This window comes from Patiria miniata, unplaced genomic scaffold, assembly GCF_015706575.1.
Source record: "Patiria miniata isolate m_02_andy unplaced genomic scaffold, ASM1570657v1 HiC_scaffold_20, whole genome shotgun sequence".
In the NCBI taxonomy this organism is placed as follows: domain Eukaryota; kingdom Metazoa; phylum Echinodermata; class Asteroidea; order Valvatida; family Asterinidae; genus Patiria; species Patiria miniata.
Genome location: NW_024037059.1, coordinates 2167143 through 2179455, shown reverse-complemented (window position 1 = coordinate 2179455; position 12313 = coordinate 2167143). Strand labels below are relative to the sequence as shown.

The 12313-nt window shown below is 42.9% G+C and overlaps 1 protein-coding gene across 1 annotated transcript; it reads right to left on the bottom strand.

Annotated features, from left to right (window-relative positions):
* Positions 1-720: 720 nt before the first annotated feature.
* On the bottom strand, positions 721-8896 carry LOC119728257 (acid-sensing ion channel 1-like). Its single transcript, XM_038200413.1, has 10 exons — positions 8650-8896; positions 6587-6873; positions 5593-5848; positions 4841-4972; positions 4452-4598; positions 3588-3727; positions 3238-3302; positions 2733-2964; positions 2118-2209; positions 721-1594 (listed from the first exon to the last, which is right to left on the bottom strand). The coding sequence occupies exons 1-10, from the start codon at positions 8695-8697 to the stop codon at positions 1410-1412; spliced, it is 1584 nt and encodes a 527-aa protein (XP_038056341.1). The 5' UTR covers positions 8698-8896; the 3' UTR covers positions 721-1409.
* Positions 8897-12313: the final 3417 nt, after the last annotated feature.

Below are 12313 nucleotides of genomic sequence, written 5' to 3'. Positions count from 1 at the left end.
ACCTCACCATGGTTTAAAAACGTTTCCATCAGACCATTCTACCTCCATTATTATCTCTAAGGACTTATGTGCGTAAATTTCAACGGCTGTTCAGAAATCAAAACCTGCAGTTGACACGGGTGAATAATGTGGCATTTTCCTGTGATTTAATGGATTTGTCAACATTGGAGTTTACGCCGGGTTCATGGACATTGATATGTTATACCAAACTCCATAACTAACATCAGGCAAAAATATAGCGCCGACAGTTATGGTTAATCAATGATGCGACTGGCGTTGCTCCTGTGCCATAATTTCACCACCAATGGCCCAGTTAAAGATGGTTTTACACGACTTCATCAGCCTTTAAGTATACATATAGTTGGTCATTATCACCATCAGTGTAAATACAATCGTGAGTGCAGAGCATGCAGTAAAAGAAGTAAAAAATCTGGGCAATCTTTTTTTTCCGAATTTATATCAAGCTTTGAACCGGCCACAGAAATGCTAGGCAGAGAACAACCGAACATTATACTTTAATTCCTGTCTTGAAATGTGTTGGAAAAATTGGATCTTGCTGGACGTCTACTACGAGTCCCTGAACTTCGAGAAATACGTGCAATCCGAGGCAATCAGCGCGGCAGCTTTAATGAGTACGTGCGATGGATCTAATACCCTTAGGCAAAGAGATGCAGTAACCACAATTCTTATACAAAAAAACTACCAAAACCACACAAATTATAAAATAACATCAATATCTGTTTTATTTTTTCTTTGGTTGCTGCTGTAATCGATCCTGATTGTTATTAGTTTATATACAAACGCTACAAACAAGTGCGGTCTGGTACCTGGACGTTATTCCTTTCCAAATTCTATGTTTGTTTCGCAGGTGATATTGGTGGCCAGTCACTTGTGTGCCTATTCCTTGGGCCAGCTTCGTATTTTATGGCTGAGATATTGAACTACATTGGCCGCAAAAGCAGGCCGCTTTATCACGAGCTGCTCGCAACGACAGACGGTCAAGCCTAAGACTCGACCACGGAAGATACCATGGGCATCCGGGACCTGCCTTCGTCTTATGAATCGTAGTCTACATGTATATACAAATGTACATATAAGGACAAACTACCCCCTCTAATCAACAGTAAGCTGTTGCAACATGTACGATGAATCCATGCATGCTCTAGACTCTTTCATGGATAGATTGGAAACACACCACAGTGGGGCGTTAACGTTGCATTGCATTGTGGGTCAGCTTGCATACGAATAGAGAGCTTTATGTAGCACAAACTTCCCAACAATGCACCACAAACAGAAACTTTAGCCGCATCATCTCGGTTTGGCTGGCATCCATCAAAAAGGTTCACGTTGGCGTCTTCATCACACCTTTCTGATATTTTTGGCGTAAAGGGAACACCAGGTCCCTGATTCTAAGCAGTTTTGACTGTCTCCATCTCACGCACTGCAGGCATCTCGCACACGGGGCTAGTGGCGGTCTTCCTCGGCTCTATCCGGGCCAGGACTCTGCCCAATTTCCGGCCCAAGTAAGACAGGATCTCCGTCAAAGTGATGAAACTGGCTCCGAGAAACAACCCGAGCTGACCGCCGATGTCGCCTGCAAAGACGGTCCATGAAAATACATTGCGTGACACTTTTCTGCTGAACAGATACTTTCTGTGTAAATTATTTTAGATGCATATAAATAATTTAAACTTGTTAAAGAAAGCCATGGATACCTTTTGCTGAAACACCACATTTCAGAATTTACCGTTTTGGTTTCTAAATAAAAGTGTGATGTCAGTTGAGGCTGAAACCTCAATGTTGCAGCTATTTTAGCACCAAAATTGGCCAGAATTTTCGATGTTTTTCTGTCGTAGATGTGTTTGTCTTTGGTGATTCGTTGTTTCAGTACACATGGAAGAAAACCGCATTGAGCAAAGTTTTCTCACAAACTTTTTCAATGAGCAAATTTAATATGTTCAGCTCAAGAGCAAAATTTACAAATATCTGCCTTTTTAATATTGTTCAAGTAGCTCTACGCATGGCGGTGATCAAAATAAAAGGCTGGAAAATGAGGGTTTCAAACGATTGCCATCAAAAACACTAAACTGTTTGGCATAAAGCCAACTTGCACTTACTGATCAACGCCGAAGATGTAATTGCTTCTGACTGCTCGTAAAGCTGAAAATTAATATTCTCGTAGAACACATCCAGCACAATCCAATTGTTCCTGTAATGAAGAAAAATGATTAAAACTGCCATGGTTCAATACTGTGCAGACATGATTAATCGGAGGATTTTTTTTTTTTTTAGAGAGGATTAGGCCTACAGCTCTTGCCTATATGGGAATAATGAACAAACAGCTTTGATCGTTATTCCCATACAAACATCGTTTTGTTGTAAAAGGTTTTTTTTGTTTTACATCACAATGTAACAAAAAGGTTTTGACATGTAGGCCTAGTTTTACAATTAAGTGATAAAGCTGTTTCTCCCGTCTCTCTGGTCGAGTTTCAACCAGAAATAGATTCCGGATATTATTTGAAATTGCTATGTTTCTTTAGCGATACAACAATTATTCACTTTTGAATGAAAATCAACATAAAGACCAGCTCACGTTTACTTATGGAATATTTTATCTTGCAATATGGACTTATTTGCTGCCTGACAAAAATACAGATGGATCTTTTTTGTGGTATAGTAGAGACGCCAAAATAAAACTTGTTTTTTTTTTCGTTTTAACTAAAGGGTCTTACTCCATGTAAGTACTATCTAGTAACTGTGGACTTTCTCCCACGCTGCTAACGCTACTTGCAGAGCCTGACGTCAAGTTGGTGGTGTATTGTGAGAGTTCATCGTACTGGTCAATCAGCAACTGAGCTGTGCGCTGGCTGGGTATAGCAGCTGTAGATAAGATAGTGATGTAGCTTGTGTAGTTGCAGGGGACCGGACACTCACAGGCGGGGAGCTCCCCGCTCTTGAGTTTACCTGCATAGGGTAATCAATAAGAATGGATTGAGATTTTTCTCAAATATATTTGGGTGGTTTTTTTTGGTTCAATACGGTATGACGACTTCTTCTGGACATTGAAACGAAAGGTTCCGAACAAATGCACAGGCATAGAAGCTCGGAATTCCAAAGACGTGGACATGGAAGGTCAGGAAAGTACCACTTGCCAAACCTGACATCCAAAAAGATACTATGAATCTGATGAAAGACTGCAGTAATACTAGTAGAAATGAAAGCGCGGGGTGAACTTACTCAAGACGTCTTTGGCGCAATTATTTGTCTGTTTGGGTGTGCACTCCACTTCGGTTCCAGGATGTCTGTTAACGAATAGAGCATATCCATCTGTCAGTCAGTCTTTAACTGAAAAACTACTAGAGGTTTGCAAAAATGTGAAAGTGAAGTCGCTAGTCTTCAAAGCCTTGAATATATAAATCCTTGGCAATCGCCATGAACGTTATTAGTTGCGCGCATGCGACCGAAAATAATTTAAGGTTTATTACGTCATCGTTGTTTATTACCATTTACCAATCATCGTTGTTTTATATAGAAACGATTACCGGCTAGATGCCAACATTGTTCAAGGGCTCAGCCTGTCGACTTACCTTACAAGCCTGCAGTTGCACATCTCGAAGATCCTTTGGGCCCTGCACTCGATGTTGCATCCTTCCAGTGTGTACTTTGTGAAACTGGTCAGCTTTCTAGAGGCGTCGCACTTGCCATATGGGGGCTCGAGGTTGAGAAACTGAAACATTGAACAGTAATTGCGCGTCATATTAATAATATCAAAAACATATAAAGCGCTGGTATCTAGGTAAACATATTCACTGCGCTGGGGTCTCAGACAATTAATGATAAGCTTGAATGAAGAGATAAGTTCTCAGACAAGTTTTGAAAGATTCAGTGTCAGGTTGTGATCTCATGGCTATTGGCAGACTGTTCCATAGGCGAGGGGCAGCGACATGAAAACGTCTCATGTGTCCATAAGTCTTCAACCTTGAAGATGGAGCCACAAGCAAGTGCGCATCACTAGAGTGTAGTTGGCGCACAGGCTTGTATGGCCGGATATGAGTTGTTGCATGTAATGGGGTGCAGTTCCGTTGATAGGCTGGTATAGGTCATGATGGAATCTCATAGATTTAGAGTTGAGTCATGATTTCATTAGAAAAAAAACCCGATATGCATGCAATTAATGACATAATAACTGCATGAAATGCTGTTGATGAAGTCAAAAGTTAGTGCAACAATTCAGGGGAATGGACATGCGGCATATATGCTGAAGGAATGAACAAAAACTAGGACATCTCCCCTTAATAAACGCTGTCAATTTATTTCTGGGTACCGTACAGCAGTAGAATCAGTTAGGTAAATGAATTTGCAACAAATGTAAGGTACAAGTAAGTATAGGCCAACTACCCTCCAACTACCCTCCTGGGCAACATGCCCAGAAGCTGCAGTATGGACCCAACCTGTTGTTTCCGTGTTGCCACGAAGGCATGTACGCCCGGCTGTACGGCGAAGCCTTGCGAGTCGATCATTGGCGGGGTGCCCTGGTCGTGCACCAGGACTTTCAGTCCGGCTTCTATGTTCCCCGACAGAGACTCCGAGTATTCGTGCTACATTAAGAGCAATGGGAAAAGAAAAAAAACATTCGTTCGTCTGGTGTATCATAAATGAGATGAAACAGGAAATTCGATAGATAAGCACTTGCTTTTTTAGTGTCTAACTTTATGACTTTTAACAATAGAAACATTCTTATCTTACAGCCTGTTTTAAAAGGATTTGGGTAAAGCAGTTATCATTGAGGCCGTGCCAATCATCGAGGAAAGGTATAAGAAACCCGGGGGCCAGACTTTACCTGTTGTATGTCAATCATCATCCTGAGTCCGTTACCAGCTCCCGACTGGATCTCCTTCAGAATCGGCTCGCCGTCTGACCCACCGTTGAATGTCCAACAGTTGCCGAAGGAAGTGAAGACATGCGAGAAGTTCTGAAAGGGTGAGGGACAAACCAGACCGCTAAACCGTGTTCGTGAAGAAAAATTTGAACAATCTTGATGTTTGATTGGGACATTTTTTTGTGAAAAGGTAAAATTTTGTTCCAAGAGATGCCCGGGAAGGTCGAGCCCGTCCCGCAAAAGTGATCAATATGCAACTTGCGCACCAGAGCATGTAGAGTGTCAAGCTGGTATGTATAAGTTGTGATAAATTAAGTCTATAAAACCGTGTAATTGCCAGAAAATATAGCCATGGCTTTATTCGGCAGCCATTAAGGTGGCAGGTCACTCGCCAGTTTGTCGCATGCTACAATGCAAGAGCATTCTGTTCAACCTCGTTCCCATGGGCGCGCCATGTTGTTTCCCATCATGCCTTGCGCGATCTCAAGTGAAGGAACGCGCACGCGCCCATGGAGTCGAGGCTGCATTCTGTCAACCCCATTGGTCGAACGATTGAGTGCGCGCGTATGACCCGTAAACGCAAAGCGCGAGCGCGATGCCGACTCGATTATGGGTTCCGTATCCTGGACATGGATTGTGGTCACCGGACTTTAGGCCTAAGGGAGACTAAGGGCCAAAGCAAGCAAAATAATAGAATGACAAGCAAGCCTTACAGCGGCCGAGCAGCTACTGTTCTTTCCTCGCCAATCGCAGCTCAAGAGGGTTGCGTCGTCCAAGACGAAACCCGCCCTTAGGGTGAACTCAGTGTAGTTGAAAGCCGCGCTGGTGTTGTCATCGTCCAGTGGGTAGCTGTCCCACGACGAGGAAAAGCTGCTCAATTCACCGTACTCGTCGTAATCGTAATCGTTGGTATCCAGGATGTAATTCAACGTCCGCAAGTCGGCCGCTGTCAACTCACTCATGCGATACCTGTTCAGGAATTGAGGACAAGCAGGGACATCACCTTTTGTAATGCAGGCAATGACACCGTCCGTTGTTTCAGGCAGGTCAATCGGCTGTTTACTAACGGATATTTTGGAAGTACCGCAAGATACTAAGGAAGGTCGACTTAAAACGAAAATAATGTAGTAAAGCTTTTACAACTCCATGATGTAAAGATAGAGTAGGCTAACTTAAAGGACCTGAACACTGTGAAATCTTCTGGTGATTTTTAAGTCGAAATAACTGTCACAGATTGATCAATAATGTCAGCAGATTTTGGCGACGGCCCTCACCTGCAGTAATTGTACTAATAATAACAATAATAAAGGGTTCTTATATAGCGCTGCTGAGATCAAAGCACTTTACATCATTATTACCCCTGATCATTGGGCTAATGAAACATTCCAAATACCATCTCAGCTCCCTGAGGTATATACAGCTCGATGCTGTCTGTTAGGCGCAAGGACGTACAATAACCATCTCTGCCCTCACAGGTACCCATTTACTCCTTGGTGGAGAGAAGCAATGAGCCTGACAAAGTGCCTTGTCCAAGGGCACACGCACCATGACCCCAGGCTGGACTCAAACCCACAACCTGCTGCTTTACCCACAGACCACGAATCTAATGCCCTTAACCACAAGGCCACAGCACTCCCTCACGTTTTTCACTGATAAAACTTTCCAAATGAACACATTTACATGAATTATAAAAACAAAACAAAATACCTATTGAAATTGCATATTGTGACGGCGGGAAAGTCCAGATCGCCCACGTACTCCACGGAAATGGCCGTGTTGGCCTTGTACATGAAGAAGCGCTGGAGACGGTCTGTAATCTGGGCAACGCAGACTCCCAGGAAGACGAGCATGATGAGAAGCCAGGCCAGACGGAAGATCGTACGGGTGGTGTTGTTGGCCACGCGGGCGATGCCGTGTAGGCTGGTGGTGGAGACGAACTCCTCCTCAAGACTGGTCTCTGGGGTCCGTGAGGCTGTCATCATCAAGGGTTGTCCCTAACATAAAAATAAATGTTTTCTAAGTTTTGATACCAGTTCTAATCAGTACAGAAGGTTTATAAATTTAAATTATTTTTGGATTGATTTTGATGTTCTCGTGTTTATAGGTCCATGCACAAGTTTTTCACAAATACAAGTGCAACAAATTTTTGGTTGTGCACCAAATTCTGGGGGCGATCCAATGGCCAATATATACTCTTGACAAATCCCCCTATGGCCTAACCACCGAGATTTACGCCCGGGTCCAAAGAAGAGCGGATATGGTTTTCCGTAGTTCGATTAGCTTTAGGCCAAAAAAAAAATAAGTCTCCGGTTTCTGGTATGGAGCTTGCCCAAAAAGTGTCGCGGCGACACGGCTTTTTTTTTTACCTGTTTTTTTTTGCTTCAAATGTCGGCTGATGACTGCAAATGGTGCCCGACTAAACTTCGTGCAAATATATGAGTCCAGAGAAGCCACATAACGCTTATTCTCGATCATAACCCCATCTAAAAACACGTTAAAATTGTGCAGCAGCAGGATTCCAGTCAAATTGGTGAGTTTGGCGGTTTGAGACATCATCTTTCAGTGAAAAAAATGTTTCAGTTTGCCGACGCGCATGGCTACGGCGACGCGCGCGCATACCAGAAACCGGAGACTTTTTTTTTTGGCCTTACTCAAATGAACGCTCTTTGAAGATGGTTGGAGAACTATTGTCCACACTCCGTATCCAGCAATAAAACCGAATTTCTCTCATCATTTACACAACTTCGAATGACAGCTAAATAATAACAGCTGGTCTTTGGTTTCAATATCAACTGTTTATATTTTGTTCCCCTATATAGCCGGGATGGTATATGACAACTTTGAATGCATACCTTGCGTGCATAAGCCTTGCAAATACCTAGCCAAAAATTGAGAAACACAATAGAGTAATTAACAGGCTTCAATTCATTTTTTCTAAAGTGTGAATGCAATAAAAAGTCCTGCTTAAGACCACCACGATGTCATGACGTCAGGTCAAACAGTACCTGCACCATTACATGGCAAATCTTCAGTTACATAAGCAAGGCGTTTCGGTCATATAGTTCCTTCATCAATAACTACACGCAAATGCGAGGTACGTAAAAACATCAGATGAGATCGAATGCAGACAATCCACATCATACTTCATGGTATGGATAGCCACTTGCTTTCGGCTCAACACTTTTCTGTGTTCAAAACATTAGGTGTGATTCATGCAAAGTCCTCAAATAATGATGCAGTGCCACATACGCCACCTCAGGATCCAGTAGAGATCGAGAATCAAAACGGCGGTATTAACTAATACGGTTCGGAAAGGAAGAAAATACTTTTTGCTGTTGTTTTGTTCTAATACGAGATATTGTATCATCTTGCCAAAATAGTCACGTTCTTCGCTTTTCCAGTTTTATAGTGGTACCACTTTTCTAATTTTCTAAGCAGAAAAAAAATGACACGAAGATAAATACCAACATCAAAATACTCGTCAGAATGAAGTCCCGAAACGGTCACGACTCCTTGTAGACTTTTGAAGACAAAAACAATTTCGCCAGTTTATTGATGGCGCATCATCCGTGTGTATCCATCAAAGACCAAAAGGTTCACCCACTTTTTCGTTTTCCTGGGAACGTTGCTACCTTGAAACTCATCATTTTTAAAGGTAATCGGTTGGATTATGATGCACAACTTAAGTTGCATATGCCAGCTGTATCATAATTATGTGGGTATTATCCGTATGATACTGGGTTGACGATACTTATTATTGTGCCACTCACCTTGCTAGCTTGTAGTTTCTTCACAGTCTCTGAGCCAGAATACACCATCCAGCAAACACCTTGAAAACACAATCCAGTTTATATATATACAGTCCTCAAACTGAACAGTGTAACCAACTGCGATCAGTTTGAACAAACTTGGAACAGGAAGACCGGGGTAAATTTACATCTCCAAATTCGTGACCGCGACAGAAACGTGTGTTGCCCCGTCTCCATAGGGCAGTGTTGTGAGGATGGTTACCTACGAGCTGCATGCACGACTGAGCAAATACTGTACGCAACACGAGGGATCTTCGCTGTTCCCAGTGGGACTGGGTGCCAGCGTCTATACACACTCTTTTGTGTGTGAAAGCTTCCAAGGACCATCGTTTCTTTTGACAGTTTGTAAGCCTTGTTTGTTCATTGACGTGACGTGGGCCAAGTGTCCTCCTTCGTTGGTTCTACATTGAATAATAATTATATTTCATCACATGCCACAATATTATTGTGTCACGAACTAGGTTCCTGCTGTGGACATGGCTTATAGGCCTATATAGGGGGCCCGAGGAGCCATGAGTGACAACAGGGTCAGGTGAAAGTTTGCTGAAGGATCATGTCCGTCTCTGAAAGACACGATGCATTTCCTTCAGTTGTCTCGAACAACAGAGACAGGTCATTGGCTATATTGAAGGTCCAAATGCTCGAGAAACTGGTTCAAGAACATCGATTTTTGTAAACGTTAACGAATGTTTGTCACCTTGAATCGCCAATCATGTTTGCATGTCAAAACCGCTACACCCATGGGCGTCGCCAGGATTTTTCCGGGGGGGGGGGGCAAAGCAAATTCCCCCCCCCCCAAATTCCTTCCGTTTTTCTTTATATTTATCATTTTTCTGTCATTATATTTATCATATCCCCCCATCAAATTAACAGCAATATGGCTTCGCACCTCGTTCTCCTTATTAGCATATGAGGAGATTATGCGTATGGGCTTATTACTATAGGCCTATAACGCAGTCCAGAAAATCACAAACCTGCCGAAAGACACGGGTGTTATACACATAACCGTAATTCCGCTGTAAGAAACTTACTGCGCGAAATCTCCCAAGTTTAAGCTTCTATTTTGGAACGCTTGATTAGCATCTGACATATCACAGAAAACACAAAGTGAGTAATTAGACTCATAATCGTAAGAAGTGAGTCACTTTGTCCATATAGTGACACACTTTGGCTCAAAGTGTCTCACTACACGGACAAAATGACTCAATTATTACGATATTGAGTCAAATTACTCACTTTCTGTTTTCTGTAAATAGGCTAGGTCTAATGGATTAATAAAACTTTAAAACGATGGCAGTCAGTATTTACATTTATTTACATAAAACGGTTGCGTCGTTACTGCTGCCTGCCATTACCCCAAACTAAAATCAAGGATGATTGATCCTGAATGGATATGCGGACATAATTCATAACATATATGAATAAATAAAGGTGCCGCACCAGTATGTAGGCCTAATGTGCTTTGATTCTGCATTGTATATAGGCCTAGGCCTGATATCATAAGGTATACTTAACTGCAGTGGCGTAGCCACCGGGGGGGGGGGGCGTGGGGGGTGGGCGACCGCCCCCCATGAAACCTTGTCGCCCCCCAGTCGCCCCCCCCCCCCCCCCACTGAGATTTTGAGTTTCTAAAAAAATTATCATTGATCTACATGACGCCATGGACCCCATTATGTACTACAATGTATCTTTTGCTTAGAAAATATTGGTTAAAGTGGTCAGAAATTGCCTCAGATAGCGCCACAGAGCATTTAGAATCCAAAATTGTTCGGGGCCCTTAAGCGGGCCCCGAACCCCACGCCTATAGCTCAGAATTCTGGTAGCTGATTCAATGACTCCAACCTCGAAAACAATGTTCACAAAATGTTCTTATGCCTTTAGCTGAGAAAACCTCGAAAATTATGTTTAAATTATTATCTTTTGTGCTAAGATAATTATTGGTTAAAGTGGTAAGAAATTGCCTCAGATCACACCACAGAGCATCGAAAATCCATTTTTTTTTCGGGGCCCTTAAGCGGGCCCCGAACCCCACGCCAATAGCTCAGAATACCGATAGCTGATTCAATGTCTCCAACCTCGAATACGATGTTCAAATAATTATCTTTTGCCAAGAAGATATTAGTTAAAGCATGGAGGAAAGTCGTAAGAAATTACTTCAAATCACACCACAGAACATCTAGAATCCAATTTTTTTCGGGGCCCTTAAGCGGGCCCCGAACCCCACGCCGTAAGGGCTTCGCGCTTCGCGCTTGCATCAGTTAGGATCAAGGTATGTCCCCCCCCCCCACTTTTGAGAAGCGATTGACGCCCCTGCTTGACGCCCCCCCATGAAATGTTCCAGCCCCCCACCCCCAGGCCCCCCCCCCCCCACTGAAAAATTCCTGGCTACGCCACTGCTTAACTGACGGTTGAATTCAACCAAATCACTTTCGATCTGTCCTTGGATGCTGTAGCAAATTGAGCACATCCAGAAAATTTGACGATTTTTTTTTCGGACCAATTTTTGCCACAAACCGAACATTTCAAGTTCAACTAAAAAACACCATGCACTGCAAAACGAAGCTTATTACCGATGACACCGACAAGATGAATAAAGGTACATCCATGCAGGAACTCCTTAAGAAAGAAAACTTACCCTAAAATGGCATGGTGTTGGCGTGTAAAAGGACACGATTGCTGCCTTCAACGACGGACATTTTGAACGCGATCGTTCACTTGTCGAAGCTGATGTTGCTTCTCGTGAGGCATTACTACTCGGTGTTGTGGAACTCCGGGCCCCCGGTACTCACCCGCCTCGACGAGCGGAAAAGGGAGTCCAACACCAACGTCATTCCTGAACTATAATGCACAGAATGGCAAGCCTTTGAGCGTATGCTATAGTCAAGGGATACAAAAGTAATAAAACATGGGATCGTTCTAATATTATTATACTGAACTTGCTCATTCATTTTGCAATTACACTGATAGATGGGTCGGAAGCTGTATCCCCCGAGGAATATATGGCTATATTAAATTACTGGAATGTGGAATTTTAGATAAAGCACTCTATATAGTCCTAGGAATGCAGCAAGACGACAAGCCGGGCAGGGTCCCATGTGATCTCCTCTAATGACTTGAGTGTTTACAAACCGCTCTATGTACATGTACATCCCCATGAAAGATGGGCTGAAACCGGCTTCGCCCTGCAACAAAAACAAAACATGCAAGACTCGTCCGCGGCTACACTGGCAGATGAAGCACCTCTGACATGACTTGTAACGTAAGGTCCTTCAGACTCTTGTAGTGTCTATCTTACCAACAAGCAAAAAAGAGGAAGAGTTGTTTCCCTATCTCAAGTTTGTTTGGTACCAATATATACTTTAGACTCTTAAGAGTCTCGATACGCCAAACATCGGCAAGTCTCTTCATTATGTCACCGGTTCAGACGTCATGTGCTAGTCGAAACGACTCAAGTACATGCATGCGTGCTTTTTAAATTCCGAGTCGGTCGGCAATCCTAAAAATAATGTTTCATATTTTAACATTAATTATCTATATGAAAGGACTCAAGCTCACTTGCAACTTAACTATGCTGCTATGCATAGTGTAGGCCCTACTGGTGACTGAACTAAACCGGTGCCAACAG